Source organism: Thalassophryne amazonica, chromosome 7 (genome assembly GCF_902500255.1).
Source record: "Thalassophryne amazonica chromosome 7, fThaAma1.1, whole genome shotgun sequence".
NCBI classification, from domain to species: Eukaryota; Metazoa; Chordata; class Actinopteri; order Batrachoidiformes; family Batrachoididae; genus Thalassophryne; species Thalassophryne amazonica.
Window position 1 is genome coordinate 36,289,743 of NC_047109.1, and position 17,453 is coordinate 36,307,195.

Genomic DNA, 17,453 nt, shown 5'->3' on the forward strand with positions numbered 1-17,453 from the left:
CTGATGAAATTCAAACCGAGCATCAGAATGGGGAATGAAGGGAATTTAAGTGACCTTGACTGTGACATGGTTGTTGGTGCAAGACAGGCTGGTCTGAGTATTCTGGAAACTCCTGATCTACTGGGACTTTCACACACAGCCATCTCTAGGGTTTACAGAGGATGGTCCAGAAAAGAGAAGGTATCCAGTGAGCGGCAGTTGTGTGGACAAAAATGCATTGTTGATGTCAGAGGTCAGAGGAGAATGGACAGATTGGTTGAATGGGTGACTTTGTGATGCTGTGATGTCAATATGGACCAACATCTCTGAGAAATGTTTCCATCACCTTGTTGAACCTATGCCATGAAGAATTAAGGCAATTGTGAAGGCCAAAGGGGGTCCGACACTATACTAGCATGGTGTACCTAATAAAGTGTCCAGAAGATCTCAGTGCTTATCCATATATATATACATATATATATATATACAAGGTCTATCCAAAAAGTATCGGACCTTTTTATTTTTTGCAAAAACCATATGGATTTGAATCACGTGTGATTGCATCAGCCAAGCTTGAACCTTCGTGTGCATGCGTGAGTTTTTTCATGCCTGTCGGTTGCGTCATTTGCCTGTGAGCAGGCTTTGTGTGAGCACTGGTCCACCCCTCTCGTCGGATTTTTATTGCGAATAAACGTCTGAACGATTTGGAGCTTTGCTGCATCAAATTTTTCCAGAAACTGTGAGAGACCTCCAGCTAGACACCATTCGGAAAATTTAGATGGCTTTCAGTGACGATTTTATGGGGATTACACAGATTAAGGAGCGCTCCAGCCGGTTTAAAGACCGCCCACAGCGTCTGAGAGTGCGGCGCGCTCCGAGTGCCGATCGACAGGCTGAAACCCCGCTGAAACAACCAGATCATTTCCAACGTGAAGGCTTTGTTGATCCGGGACGTCGTCTGACTTTCACAAAAAAGGCAGAAGGCGTGGACATCAGCACTTTTTCGGCACATTCCACTGTTACAGGAGTTTTTTTCATGGAAAGAGAAGCGGAGGATTGCACCACCGTGCCGTTCATGGCGCGGGACAAAACCACCTCCGTGTTGGTCTCACAGGACGGCTTTCAGGTGGCTTTCAGTTGGCTTCCGGTTGCTTTTCAGTCATGTGTGTATCTGAGAAATTGTGCATGAGCTGGACATGCCCCAACATGTCCTGTGAGGCTTCATAACGGCGTTGCTTTGCGCCATGCGGCTCCGTCCCGACGCGCGGAATTCCTCCGCTCCTCTTTCCAAGACAAAAACTCCTGTAACAGTGGAATGTGCCATTCATTTCTAAACTGGACGCTGTCTTGATCTGGTATGTCCTCTGACTAGCACAGGAATTGCGGAAGACATGGACATCAGCAGTTTTTCGGCACATTGAGACAGACGTGCGGAGGAATTCCGCGCGTCGCGGCTGAGCCGCATGGCGCAAAGCAACGCCGTGATGAAGCCTCACAGGACATGTTGGGGCATGTCCAGCTCATGCACAATTTCTCGGATACTCACATGACTGAAAAGCAACCGGAAGCCATCTGAAAGCAACCTGAAAGCCATCCTGTGAGACCAACACGGAGGTGGTTTTGTCCCGCGCCATGATCGGCACGGTGGTGCAATCCTCCGCTTCTCTTTCCATGAAAAAAACTCCTGTAACAGTAGAATGTGCCGAAAAAGTGCTGATGTCCACGCTTTCTGCCTTTTTTGTGAAAGTCAGACAACGTCCCAGATCAACAAAGCCTTCACATTGGAAATGATCTGGTTGTTTGAGTGGGGTTTGAGCCTGTCGATTGGTGCTCGGAGTGCGCTGCGCGGGTGGTCTTTAAACCGGCTGGAGCACTCCTTAATCTGTGTAATCCCCATAAAATCGTCACTGAAAGCCATCTAAATTTTCCGAATGGTGTTCAGCTGGAGGTCTCTCACAGTTTCTGGAAAAATTTGATGCAGCAAAGCTCCAAATTGTTCAGACATTTCTTCGCAATAAAAATCCGATGAGAGGGGTGGACCAGTGCTCACACAAAGCCTGCTCACAGGTGAATGACGCAACCGACAGGCGTGAAAAAACTCACACATGCGCACGAAGGTTCAAGCTTGGCTGATGCAATCACACGTGCTTCAAATCCATATGGTTTTTGCAAAAAATAAAAAGGTCCGTTACTTTTTGGACAGACCTCGTATATTTACTGATCAAAACAATAAAGGGAACACAATGTTCCTTAAATTATTTTGAGCAGTGTACAATAAAGCCACATACCTTTTTCATAGCAGCCATTTCCTTTATCAGCAGTTCAATATCCTCATGGTCATTGTCATCTTCCTCGTCCTCACTGTTGTTCTGATTGTTGCTTGGCAAGAATGGCTCAATCAGGATGGACTCTGTGCCTTTGATGTCACAGCGACAGTAAGGACAGGTGTGGCCAGCTGACTTCTGCTAGATTGGGATCAGTAATAAAATGTGAAGAAAGTCACAGAAAAACTGACTCATATATGATGGTCAATGCTAGTAAGGCTAAGCCACTGTTGTACAATGAAATACTGGAATGGTTTGGACTTTGTGCAATTGTGGAATGAAGCTCCCTGATGCAGAAGGATGTAAATAATCCAATAAACAATTCATTATGTATTTGTTTCTGTTTATGTTGCTAAGGGTGACAGGGTGAAAGCAGCAGCACAGGGTTTGGGGATAAGGTTCCAGACAGTGACCTTTCACTCTGAAATTCACACCTACATTTAATATAGCCTAACTTGCTTGTTTTTTGGGCTCTGCCAGGAAGCTGAATCATCCATGCAAACAGGAAAACATGCAGACACCCCAACCTTTTCTTATTAGGAGGTGTCAAGTCTAAATTATAATAGCCAAGTGGTCTCTGTGTATTCATGTATGCATGCGTGTTTATGGCTTTGATCACAGAGAAACTGGGGAGAGCTGACATTTTCCGGTTAGTATGCTTATGTATTTTGGGTCAAGGATGAATGCTATGAAAATGGAAAGTTGATGGGACTATTTTTGGAGAAATTTGCAATTTTAGCTAACAAAAGTGAACAATGGACATTGTGCGGCAATGCACCATGGGAGTTTGGGCTTTTTGGGGTTTTAAATGTTGTTATTGTGGTTCATGTTAGCTTAACAGTGTTGTTAGTGTTATTGATTTATTGTGTTTTTTGTAGTTCAATTGGTTTAGTCAATTTAGCTAAGTCTCATGTTGTCATTACCATGAGTGAGTTAAGTCTCATGTTGCCGTTACAATGAGTGAAAAGTGTAGTGTTTTTGATATCTTCCACCATGTCTCTGTTTGTGGGTGTGTGAAATTAAAAGCACCTGCTTGCAGCAGAATGCAGAAAAAACAAAAAACTCTGTGTGCATGATTGCGTGCATTTAACTTCGATCACAGACAAACTGTGGAGAGCTGACATTTACTGTCTGGTATGCTTATGAATTTTGGGTCAAGAATGAGCTCCACCAAAACAAAAAGTTGATAGGACTAATATTTTTGGAGAAACTACGGATATTAGCTAACAACACTGAACAATGTGATAATTACATTCTGGACTCACACACCATTCCAGCAGGGGATGGTAAATCATCTATATAATAAAAGCATGCATGATTTTATTTAGTAAGTTCAATGTAAGAACATACTATAACTGTAAATACATTAAAATTGCATGGATGAGACAAGAATGTGAAAACACTTATTACGTCTGTCAAGGACATAATAAAATCACTTGCATTTATTTATTTATTTGTCTGTCTGCCTGTCAGCAGGATTACATCAAAACTACTGCAGAGGTTTTGACGAACCACAGATAGATATTAGACCTTGGAAGAACCCATTAAATTTTGGAGTTGATCCGGATCTGAATCTGGATTCTGGATCAAGATTTCACTTTATATAGGCTTTGAATGATTACTTCTCACTAATTTTGCACCATAGATGGATATTAGGGCATGGAAGACTCCATTAAATTTTGGAGGTAATCCAGATCTGGATTGGCGGATGTCAGAAATCTCTGATTGCTCGTTTCCATTGTGGTCCATTTAAAATCAAATGACAAAATAAAACCCTAATCCCAATGAAGTTGGGACGTGGTTTAAAATGTAAATAAAAACAGAATGCAATGATTTGCAAATACTCTTCAACCTATATTCAACTGAATACACCACAAAGACAAGATATTTAATGTTCAAACTGATAAACTTTATTGTTTTTATGCAAATATTTGCTCATTTTGAAATGGATGCCTGCAACATGTTTCAAAAAAGCTGAGACAGTGGTATGTTTACCACTGTGTTACATCACCTTTCCTTCTAACAACACTCAATAAGCATTTGGGAACTGAGGATACTAATTGTTATAGCTTTGCAGGTGGAATTCTTTCCCATTCTTGCTTGATGTACGACTTCAGTTGTTCAACAGTCCGGGGTCTCCGTTGTCATATTTTGCACTTCATAATGCGCCACACATTTTCAATGGGTGACAGGTCTGGACCGCAGGCAGGCCAGTCTAGTACCCGCACTCTTTTACTACAAAGCCACGCTGTTGTAACACGTGCAGAATGTGGCTTGACATTGTCTTGCTGAAATAAGCAGGGACATCCCTGAAAAAGACGTTGCTTGGACGGCAGCATGTGTTGCTCAAAAAATTGTATGTACCTTTCAACATTGATGGTGCCATCACAGATGTGTAAGTTGCCCATGCCATCGGTACTAATACACCCCCATACCATCACAGATGCTGGCTTTTGAACTTTGCGCTGGTAACAATCTGGATGGCCTTTTTCCTCTTTTGTCCGGAGGACACAACGTCTATGATTTTCAAAAACATTTTGAAATGTGGACTCATCAGACCACAGCACACTTTTCCACTTTGCGTCTGTCCATTTTAAATGAGCTCGGGCCCAGACAGAAAGGTGGCATTTCTGGATGTTGTTGATGTATGGCTTTCGCTTTGCATGGTCGAGTTTTAACTTGCACTTGTAGATGTAGTGACGAACTGTGTTCACTGACAATGGTTTTCTGAAGTGTTCCTGAGCCCACGCGGTAAGATCCTTTACACAATGATGTCGGTTTTTTAATGCAGTGCCGCCTGAGGGATCGAAGGTCACGAGCATTCAATGTTGATTTTTCGGCCTTGCCACTTACATGTGGAAAGTTCTCCAGAGTCTCTGAATCTTCTGATTATATTATGGACTATAGATGATGGAATCCCTAAATTCCTTGTAAGTGAACGTTGAGTAACATTGTTCTTCAACTGTTGGACTATTTTTTTTCACGCAGTTGTTCACAAAGTGGTGATCCTCACCCCATCTTTGCATGTGAATGGCTGAACCTTTTGGGGATGCTTCTATTATACCCAATCATGACACTCACCTGTTTCCAATTAACCTGTTTACCTGTGGAATGTTCCAAACAGTGATTGGTGATGTAACACAGTGGTAAACATACCACTGTACCAACTTTTTTGAAATGTGTTGCACACATCCATTTCAAAATGAGCAAATATTTGCACAAAACAATAAAGTTTATCAGTCTGAACAATAAATATCTTGTCTTTGTGGTGTATTCAATTGAATATAGATTGAAAAAGATTTCCAAATTATTGTATTCTGTTTTTACTCACATTTTACACAATGTCCCAACTTCATTGGAATTGGGGTTGTGGAAGTAATAATAAAATAATAATAATAATAATAATAATAATAATCCAAACAATGATAATAATAATAATAATAATAGTGTGTATATGATAGCAACCTAAACAATTTATAAATACATTAAGACAGCAAATTAACATAAAAAAATTACATAACTACCAGAAAATGAAAGGGTTGAGTTCTCCTAAAAACTGTTGAGATGTAAGGTTCTAAAAATATTCTGGACTCACACGCCATGCCAACTCATTGTCGAAACTTTGCATAATTTATTGCCAGCCTTGAAAAATGTCAGCTACCTATTTTATAAACACTACCCAATCTAGAACCCATGGATCCCCACGGGCACCACACTAGTATAAATTAATTTGTCAGTACAACAACACAAGGTGGCATTATGAATTTAGCCATTTTTAAAAATAAATATGTGGCAGTGTCATAGTTCTATCAAAGCACAAATCAGAAGTCTGTCTTGTACTGCGGCCACAAAAAGAACTGGTTTTGACAGGTGAGGGTGAAGGTTAGGGACAGGGTGATTAGGGTAAGGGCTATGTATACCTTTAGGAGGTCAGAGTCAAATGGAGAGAGTGATAATGACTTTCAGTTAGACAGATAGCCCCGGGCATGACCTATAGTGTGCCCTCCAGTCATTATAGTGATGTACTTGCATTCACCACTGAAGAAAAACTGCAGCCAAATGTGTCCACCTACACCGCCAGATCGTTAGATCAATTATCGGAGCATTTGCTGGTGCTGCAAGTTTTTGCATCTATTATCACCCTGGGTCCCAACTGTCAGTCACACAGGCAGACCAGTGGTTTATCACTATTTCCCAAAAGTAGTCATCTATCTGCCACAGCCAGGTCAGATGTGTGCATCAAACTTACCATGTGGGCCTCGTCTATCTGCAGTGTGAGGTGGCGATAATGTATGGGAGACCTACCACTGAGGAGTAGCTATTCTGCCAGTGAATGACATGCAAGTGTGTAAATTATAGTGTGTGGGTAGTTGCTGGAACATACTTGCAGCACTGTCAAAAGAGTGCATGAGGCAGCAGGCAAAGTCAAAACTAACTATTTACTTATAAATTCTCAGTGGTGTCCAAACTATTCCAGATGATTTCAGTGATTTCACTGATGAACTTCCCTGGGATGAGTTCATCAGTGAAATCACTTGCTGGAGTCAGTGGCTGCAAGGAAAACCTGCACCCTCTCGGCCCTTTCTGGAATAGTTCTAGCTCATGGAGACAATTATGGCACATGCACGCACAAACAAAAGAAGAAATGTTAAAACCATGACTTAGCTACTTCATTTGCCTTTCATTCTTGCAGGTCATTCTGGAGTAAATCAAGCAGTAATGAGGAAGTTTACTTGGGTGCAGTTCCACTGTGGTCTCTGAAGCATAGTTATTTTTTCTTTTCTTGCCCCCCTTTACGGCTGCATACAGGAAATCATCAGGACATGCTGTACTGCTTTGTTACAGAGGCGTTAACACCTCTTGGCTACTTCCTTCATCAGAAGCTGAGCAGTGGAGCGTACAGTTTGAAAAAAAATGTGTGCACACCTTCAGATTAGCAAATTATTTGTGTCACTGGTACCAATTTGATTGCCAAAATGGCACCAGTGTGTGCGGCTTGCCTTCTGTCACTGCTACTGCTGTGTGTGTGTGTTTGTGCTGTTTGTGTCACTGTTTGCTCTGAATGTCTACACTCTGCTTGAGGAAGTATACCTGAAGGTGAGTTCTTATAAACTATATTTTATATACTTAAGAATAGTATAGAGACATATACTTGGCTTATACTGAAAAGTATACTCGTAAACAAAAGTCTAAGTACATTAATACTAAGACTTACACTTATACTTTAATACTAAAACTTATACTTTAGTATACTTTTACATCTTTCTGCCACAAAGTACTAACGCTTATTATGCACTTGGAGCAAGATATACTAAGTCAAGCCATTGACTCAAGTAACTGAAAAGAAGTCATAAAAGTACAGATTTCTTTTTCTATGTAGTTATTTATTTTTGGTTGCAAAGGCTTGCACTTTTCTTTTACCTTTTTTGACAAGGATGGACTTTAGTTCTCAGTTGAAGACGCTATGTTTACATTTTTACAAATAATGACTTGATCTTGGACAGACCATTATGTTTACATTTTACATGCACTTTTTCCTTTAATTTTCTCCACAAAGGAAGGACGTAATTTCATACGTCTTTGTTTTTGAAATGTTTGAAAATATATCAAACTTGTTTTCAACATTCTGTCTTGTGATTTTTTAAATGCATCACACTCTTGTGTACATACAGTATGAGTAAACTTTAAGAATACTTTAAGGAGTATATTTTCAGTATATAAATAGTAAGCTACAAGTAATATGCCTAGCAAAATTAAAGTATAAAAAGTAAAATAGTGAAATAACCAATGTGTATAACAGTATACTTTAAGTATATGATAATAAACTAAAAATAGGGACTCAAAGTATACAACTAGTACAATGGCAGTATATCGATAAGTGCACTTGTGGTATACTTTAAGCATAGGAGAGGGATATATCAAGTACACTGATAAGTGTACGTGTGGTATACTTTAAGCATACAAGGGGGATATACCAAGTACATTGATAGTATATAGATGAGTGTACTTGTATACTTTAACGTGTACTTTTGCAAACTTAAAATGAACTTTAAAATATACTTTTATAAACTTGAAATGTTCCAATTTAGTCCAAAAAAGTATTAAATGTGTGTACTTTCTAGTATACTAACAGTACACGGTCTGTAGTATACGTACTTGCTATACTTATACTGAAGCATACTTAATAAAATGAACTTTAAGTATACTACTTTTTGCTAAGGGAATCTCAAAGGTAATTATTTATAATATTTATATTGTAATGGCTTGATAAAACAGTTGCATTTTCACTCGTTCTTATAAGCATCTGTAAAATTATGTTTATTATGGATTTAGACAGTTGTTTGACTGATGCTGTCACTGACCGCCTGAGCATCTGTTTACGTTTTTACACCTCTCCATCTTTGAACCAACCTGGTCACGCATGGGCATTCCCAGAGTGTGAAAAGGCTTATTACAACTGTGTCATTCCTGAGTCAGTGTGCAGTACAGAGGAGCTTAGCTCATGGTTTCACTCCACCTGCCAGACTGTTTTAGATGCTGTATCTCCGTTAAAAATCAGGCAGCCTAAAACTAAACCTGAATCTAGTGAAATGACACAACTCGTGCTGTTTGACGCAAGTGCTGTAGAGCTGAACGCAAGTGGAAGAAGGACAAACTGCAGGTGTCTTTTCATATGCTAAGGGACTGCTGTCATCATTATGAAACAACTGTGAAAAATACTAAAAGAAAGCATTTGTCTGAGATTATTCTGTCAAACTGTCACAACCCTCATGTTTTGTTTAAGACTATCTGCTCAGTTCTCAATGTCCACAGACTGTATAGAGACCTCCGCTGCTGTTTGTGAAAATTTTCTTCACTTTTTTATTGACAAGGTCTCTTCTATTAGGGCTCTTATCTCACCTTCTGCTTATGAGCCCTCAATCTCTGTCCCTGCTCTGCTGTCTTTGACCAGTTTGAGCCTGTGGCTCTCTCCTTTTTACAGGAGATTGTTGGTCATTGAAGCCCTCAGGTTCTCCAAATGATGCTGTCCCTCCTTGACTATTTAAAGAGGTTTTTCACACTGTAGGACCATCTGTTCTTGCAGTTTTTAATAGCACTTTGTCCTCAGGTGTGGTCCTTAAAAATTTTAAACAGGTAGTAGTGTGACCTCTGATTAAAAAGCCTGGGCTAGATCTTGCAGTTCTTGCCAATTTCAGGTCTATCTCCAATCTGCCTTTTCTTTCAAAAATCTTCAAGAAGATTGTTTACAGTCAATTCATGGCCTTTCTGGAAGAACACAATATTCTTGAGGTTTTCCATCCCTGTTTAAAAACCCTCCGCAGCACAGAGTCAGCCCTTTTAAGAATTTTTAATGATATTTTTATAGCCACTGACTCTGGTGACTCGTGCTTTTAAATCCTGATCTCTCACTTGGAGCAGTGGGTGGGCATCAGTTGCATAGTGCTGAAGTGGTTGAGGTCATACTAGACAGACTGAACTTTCTGTGTCAGCCTTGGCGACTCTGTGTTCTCCTCTGTTCCTCTCTCACGTGGGGTCCCACAAGGCTCAGTTCTAGGCCCTGTCCTCTTCTCTCTATATATCCTCCCACTTGGTTCTATACTTAGAAAGCATGGTATTTCTTTCCACTGTTATGTAGATGACTGTCAATATATTGTGCCTCTTAAAAAGAATGATGCACACTCTGTTGCTTCATTAGTCAATTGTCTTGATGACATAAAAGCATAGATTGAATGGCTCTGAACTTTTTAAATTTTAATGAAAAGAATACTGAAGTGATGGTTTTTGGTGGCACCACTGGGACTCTCCTGCTAGATTTGGGTTCCTTGGCCCAGTATATGAAGTCAACCATCACAAATCTAGGGGTTGAAGTGGACAAAGATTTGAAATTTGGCAGTCATATCAGAGCTTGAGACAGCTGGCCAAAATAAAGCCAATTCTGTTGAGACAACACTTTGAGACAGTAATCCAAGCCCTTGTTACTACTCGGCTGGATAATTGTAATGCACTGTATGTGGGGGTTGATGCATCCTCCATCTCCTGTCTCCAGATGGTACAGAACACTGCTGCATGTCTTTTAACCGGCACATGTATATTTGAGCACATTTCCTTCATTTTAGCATCACTCCACTGGCTGCCCATACCTTTAGGATTCATTTTAAAATTCTTTAATTTGTTTTTAAATTCCTGAATGCTCTTGCCCAACCTACCTCTCTGAGCTCCTACACCTTTATAAACCCACCTGCTCTCTCAGGTTAGCTGATCAGCTGCTCCTGAGTGTGCCTAAAACAAAGTAGAAGCTCAGAGGGGACCATGTATTCGTTGTTTCAGCTCCAACATTATGGAATGACCTGCCTCAGCAAACTGGACAGGCCTCATCTCTGTCTCTGTTTTTAAATCTTGTCTGAAAACCCATATCTCCTCCGTGGCCTTCATCACCTATTAAGACATTGTCTTCATTCATTTATTTGATTTTGTCATTGTTTTTTATCATATGGTTGTTATTTTTACTAATGTTATATGAGTTTTAATTATTTTAGTTGTACTTTGTTTACAACTTTACATTTTATGTGAATTGTTATGTCTTTTATTATGATTTTTATTTATTCTTCTATACAGCACTTTGGTGCAATGTTAACAAATAAAGTTTGTCAGGTTTGTTTTACCTTTTTTATATACTCTGCCATTTATTTTTAAACTGAAAATAGATCTCGATATAATCAAAATTTAATTATATACTTCACCAAGGTGCAAGTCTTTAGGGTCCTGGTGATTCTTGTATGGTGTTAGAGAGGGTGCTAACCAGTGACCTAAGGTAATGGCTGGATAACTTTGGCACTATCATTGGAATTTCTTTTTCTCAAACGAGTGGCGAATTAGGGAGAGTCAGATGTGAAACAGGACTTGTGTCATGAGGGGACACCTGAGTATGGGTCATCCTAGTCTCACGTTTTTTTTTGTGCTCCCATCACGAAATGATTAAAATTTTCATGACAGGTTTTTTTTAACTCACTATTACTAACCTTACTCCTACCCCCAACCCCAACCTTAACCATAACCACCACCCCCCACCACCACCACCCCCCACCCCCCCCACCCCCCCGCTTCACTTTTAATTTCTTGCAGCCATAACGGAATAAATTAGAATGAATTTGTGCTGCCATGACAAAAATGAGGCACTTTTTGTGATAATATCATGAACCAATAGATTAATGTATATTTCGTACTACTGAATCACAACATGCCATGAGACTGGGTTGGTATGGGTATAATACATCATGGAAATGCCTCAATGCTGCAAACTCCACCATTTGGGCAAAGCCAAGGAGAAGCCCATGTGGTCCTGCATAGCATATGTTCAGAAAAAATAAGAAATACTCATTATTTTTTGGAGCTGTCGACTTTTGGCAAGCCCAGCTACACACCACTTTGAGTGCAATGCTTGGGTCAGTCAGTGGGTTCACTGCTGCACAGGGAAGAGATGACGGACACTTTGCCCTCAACTCCTTTAATTTTTTGAGAGATTCTGTCAGTTTTTGGATCCTGAAGAGTGCTGAGAATGAAGCAAGGAGAGCACAAGGCTGTTTTTAACAGGTTGAGTTTGTGACTTCACGTTGTGCACATGCAGCTGCTTTACCCTGCAGTCAGACTTTGATTTTACCACAACTGGATTGAGGCTAACAGTGCTATCACTTTAAAAAGTCACCATGACATTTAATTCCACTTCTGTAAATTTTGCTATCAATTTGCAATCCACATACATGCCAAACTGTCTGTGTGTGTATGTGTACAGGGTGGGGGGATCTTTACAGTTCATGGATTAACTATGATCCGTTACAACACTACTACATACGTTTGTTATATACAGCCGAGGATTTGTCCAAAGCCACTCGTGTTATGTTAAAGAGTGCCTTTGCTTATTCAGTTAATGAGCTTCTATTTTTGCAGTTTAATTGTTAATTCCTGTTTTTTTTTAATAAGTAGATTTTGCAGTTTGAGTGATTTTTTTAAGCCTCTCTTTGTTGACAAATAAGTTTCTATACTGTGGACTGAATAACATCTTGACTGTACATTGAGGTCTTGGACCATCAGACTGTCATACCTGATGTAATGTGTATTTGTCCAAATGCATGCTCCTATCTGACCACGCCAAATACTGCAAGCCATGCTGGGATATTGAACTTTGACTGATGTTTTGGCCATGCCAGAAAAGAACTGAATGAAAATGAACCTAGATACCATGTTGCTTCACCCTCAGATGTTTCAGATAGTGCTCGTGTATCCCTGTGGGTGTTATATAAGCTGCATAGTGAGCGGGTTTATTTATGCACTTTGTGTTTTTGATGCACAAACCTGCAAGCATGTCCTGTTTCTGTTACATTCCTGTAAAGAGTGGCTGGCCTGAGATGCAAAAAACCACTGGTTTGAAACACGAGTGTGTCACTCTGATGGGACAATCTCTCCTTTTACAGTGAAAGTTCCTCTCAGTTTCATGTATGAGTGGCTGCATAGATGATGCGGTTTTAATGAAGCTGCAAATATTATGACTGGGGATTTGGAGGAATATACCTGCCATCCGGAGAGGCAGGGTTGGCACAGGAGATGTCCACAGGGTTGGATACGAGTGTCCTTATCCCTCTCTGCACAGATCTTGCACAGCTGGAAAGTACTGCCGATATCACAGTAGAGCTCATACTGCTCCTGTTGGATGGAGGTGAGACAGGAAGACATAGAAATAAAGACACAAAACAGTGGAACAAACATGAGGATGTGACATATTTTGTCTCAGTATGACTTTAGAATTCTGCCTGCAGCCTGCTGCAAAATTGAAGAAGGTGTGTGTTACCTCTGTGACTTTGACTTTACCCCTCTGGGAAGGTTCACACAGGCTCGTCAGGTCAGGGTTCACATCGCGGCCATCTGGGTACAAGTAGCTGCAGGCATAACACACGGTCGGCATGAGTAAACGCACTCAAAGGCTAAATACAAGACAGGCCTGTGTTTGTGTGTGTTTGTCCGAACCAGCCTTCCTTGAATCCCTGAATGAGTGCCAGGTAGAGAGGTGTATTCTGTGGAATAGTCTGCACAACAGCACCGTCCGTGGTCACATGGCCAATGGCCCACTGGCCCATCCTCGTGCAGCTCAGACGGTATATATAGCTGAGAAGGAGAGAGATGATCTGTGGGCTTCACATTTATAAGACACAACATCAAGACTGACATAAACAGAACCTTTGTCGCCAACCGAACGACTCCCTCTAAAACCGGTCCGCCCTGCCTTCACTGCGCATGCGTCTGAGACTGACTCTGGGTTTGATTCTCTATACCCAAAGTGATCAAAGGGAATAATGTGATTATTAAGCATCAGATGACAAAGTAAAACCTCTTAAATCATTGTAAAGACAGTTTTAAGTAGAAACAAGGCAATAAACTGCGAATCGCTACTGACGCTTTGAAATGATATAGGCAGAGCAGCACGAATGACTCAGACGTGCTGCTGTGGCACTCTGATCAGTCCCCTGTCTTTTATGATGAAATAATGTTGAATTTATGTGCAAATGATTGTTGTACAAAAGCTTCAGATATCTGTCGCTGAGATAGATGATGACTGGAGTGTAGTTTGAAGCAGAAACGAGGTGATAATCAGTGAATTGCTGCTGACACCGCAAAATGATGCATGTGCAGTGAAGGCAGGGTGGACCGATTTTTTTCGGGGGTGACACCTTGAGCACTGATGTTCAATAGTTCAGTCATGAGTGAATTCAAAATTACTTTGTCCCTTTATTATTTTAGCTTTGTCTTTTAATTGGCTCTACTTGCGTTATAAATTCTAAACATCCAAGTTGAAACTACAGTACAGCAGTAAACATTATAAAGTACAGTTCTTTAAACTGCCCTCTCTCTTCTTTTAACTAATAGAATTTAAGGATGCTGCATTTAATTTGACACACTTCTTTAAAACAAACAAAATGATTTAAAGCTTTTTAGCTCTAATGTTTGATGGAAAATAAGGCTGTGATAAAAGGCACAATCAGAGATCAGTGTCCTCATCAAAAATCTGAGGTTTTGGCAAAGGTTTCTGTAGGTGCGCTATAAAATGCAGGAAGCCAATTGATAGAAAAGTGAGTGTTAATGTGATAACTTATGAAATAAAAGTTATGATTAAAAGAGCAAATAATGACAATAAACTGATTAAATGTAGGTTAACTTTGAAGCATCAGATCCATTCAGTGTATATCAGGTTTTAAAGTTACTGCAGGAAATAATGTTATCGTCACATGCATAATGGGAATTAGGAGCATAGTCAAAGTTATATTTTAAGCATTTAGTGTGGTTGCTTCGCAAAGTTGAAGGCCATTTGTGCAGCATTCTTTAGCATCTGGGGTTACATCAGGAATGACAATCAACATGTGGATCTATCTCAGATCTGCTGTGTTGACCCAGAGGGAAACCCCTGCCTCCCACCCAGGATAAACCAGAAAAAATATTTAGATAATTATTGTGGGTGAAGTTACTTGTAACTTCACCCACATCATGTGCTTGCTTGTCAGTTCGTTTTCACTTCCATAATCAATGTCTGTTGGCCACAAAGACTGCCACTACTTGCATCAAAAGAGAATAAATAATATTGTTGTCTTATTGGCTGTTCGGGGTAGCCACAATGGATACAGTTAGATCCGCATTGGCATGTGGCTCAAGTTTTACACCGGATGCCATTACTGATGCAACTCCATGTTTTATCTGGAGAAAAACACAGCCCCTGCTGTTACCAGGCAAGGGAACATTGATTTTAGTATCCTGACAATATATTAATGGTAAAAAATGATTAATTAAAGATCTGGAAGATCTCAGACTGGAACACTGTCTAAAACCAAAAAAGTGCCAAATACCAAAGTGTACAAATTACTCTATATTATAAGAATAAGAAATTCTTGAAGGACAATTTTCACTCTGTATCCAAAGCAGACACACAGCTATAAGGGTTCACATCTTCTCCACTAACAAAGCCTATTAATGCTTCTGTAACCGAAATGATGACAAAAAATGACATATGATACACTACTCCTGTGATTCTTCAGGATCCCTTCTCTCTCACACACACTTCTCACAGCAGTTGTACCATTGATAGAAGCATTTCGGAAAGTCGTCTGTCAGAACAGTGTCCAGCTAGGCCGTCACATTCTGCATGAAGTCTTGTTATGACTCAAATCAAGTCCCTTTTAGTGTCATTTTTAACTGCCAAAAATCAGAGACAGCCATATTAGGAGAGTAAGAAGTCTGACCAATTACAGGAGTGATGTGTTTGGCCAGGAAAGCCTGAATGAGCTTTCTACATGCCCAAATTCTCTGTCAAAAGTCTCTGCCTCAAGTCATTCCCTCATGTTAAAATCTGAAGGAGGTGCAGTAGATGGGTTCACTCTTTGGTTTGGTGCTCTTGAATAAAATAACAACTCCCATGCTTCATTTGTTTCCGTGGGATAAAATAAGGTTTCTTACTTTTTGCACGCACCTCTTACAAATAGTTTGTGGTTTGTCAAAACAAGCAACTGTGACCTTCAGTGGTCACCAAGTCCCTGTGATTAGCAACAACCCTTCTAAAGCAACTTGACAGGCCTGTCCGGTGAGAAGTCATTCAGTGTAAAATCAGCAAAGAGTCTGCCAACATCTCTTAGAATTTTATAGCTCTTTGTGGAATAAGGATTCATGAGTAGTGCCCAGAACTGTCAAATAAATAAAAGTACTTAATTCTTTCACCAAAATATCAAATCTGGGCTTGCATCTTAAATGTACCTTCTGGCAAATTGTAGCTGAACTTTCAGGTCTTCTGTTTAAGAAAAACCTCCTCTATACCACTTCATCATGAAGCTCTACAACTGGGGATATAAAATATCCTCATAGAAAATGAACAATAATGATAATAATATTAAAGCAAACAGAGCTCTGGTATCAGTGTAGTATCGGTATTGACAGATATTCAAAGTCAGGTATCAGGATTAGATTGGAAGTGAATAATGTGGATTGGTGCATCCCTACTTTGAACTTCTCATAATGATTATTCTACCACAGAAATCAGCAACTTTGGTCCTGGAGATCACATGCCCTACAATTTTTCCATGTACCTGCTCCAACCATAGCTGATTAATGAATATGGTAAATTAATATGGTATTTCCTTGCCCTTGATAGGTTGAGCACACCTGACATAGTTAATTAACAATAGATGCAGCAGGGAGAGTTGGAAAAGATGAAGGGAATGTGATGATAGAATGTCTGTTGATTTGGCTTCTGGTGTATATCAAACACAACTCTGTCCAGAGTGATTCATAAGTTGAGGAGACTATGAAACAGATATTAGTTTTTCTGTGTGGCTAATTAGTAGCATCGACTTTCTGTTCCCGTTCTTACCTTCCAGGTCTGTGCAGGTAGTGTTTCAGACGACCTTCACCTGGTCATAGGTAAGGAAGGCCATGTACCCTGGATGGGTCACCGCTAACTGGTTCCAGTTCCGAATAAGTGACATCCAAGGCTAAAAAACAAAAAGAAGTAAGTTCTATATAAGTCCTGGGGCCACGATTCCATAGTGTAAAACAGATGAGAGTCTATGACAAGGCTGGTACCCATTTACACCTGGGTGAACTGTCCACTGTGAACTAGTTCCAGTTCAGAATAAGTGATCTTCGAGGCTAAAAAAGAAGAATTAAGTTCTATATATGTCCCAAGGCCTGGATTCCATAGGGAAAAAGCAGGTGAGAGTCTACGACAAGGCTGCTACCCCTTTACAGCTGGTTAACTGGGACACAGACAGGTAGCATAAGTAGGAACTGACCCAAACCTACATATTGGAACTGTGCTACCTGCTCTGCAGTGAAAAGAGGAGAGAAGAAAATCAGAACATTTAATGAGATGTTTCTTTGTAAAAATATACTAAACTAAGCCATAATCACCTGAAACGTCTAATGAAGATATCAAACTCAAAGATGGAGATATGGTCATTGCAGGTGAGATCTATTGTTGACTTCAGAGCCATTGATTCCATCCCTTCTTCAAATGCATGGACGCTTTTAGCTGCTGTTTGAAAGTAGTCCACTGCACAATGCACCTGTCAGAAGAACATAAATAATCCCACATTATAAACTGTTTCAGTATCAGACAAT

At 40.1% G+C, this 17,453-nt stretch overlaps 1 protein-coding gene across 1 annotated transcript in view; it reads right to left on the bottom strand.

Annotated features, from left to right (window-relative positions):
* LOC117513420 (E3 ubiquitin-protein ligase CBL-like) overlaps positions 1-17,453 on the bottom strand; it is a 34,554-nt gene that overhangs the window by 15,185 nt on the left and 1,916 nt on the right. Inside the window, 6 exon segments of the mRNA XM_034173605.1 lie at positions 2,268-2,441; positions 12,870-13,001; positions 13,147-13,234; positions 13,323-13,460; positions 16,705-16,738; positions 16,741-16,825. Of these exon segments, the coding sequence (XP_034029496.1) occupies positions 2,268-2,441; positions 12,870-13,001; positions 13,147-13,234; positions 13,323-13,460; positions 16,705-16,738; positions 16,741-16,825 (651 nt within the window).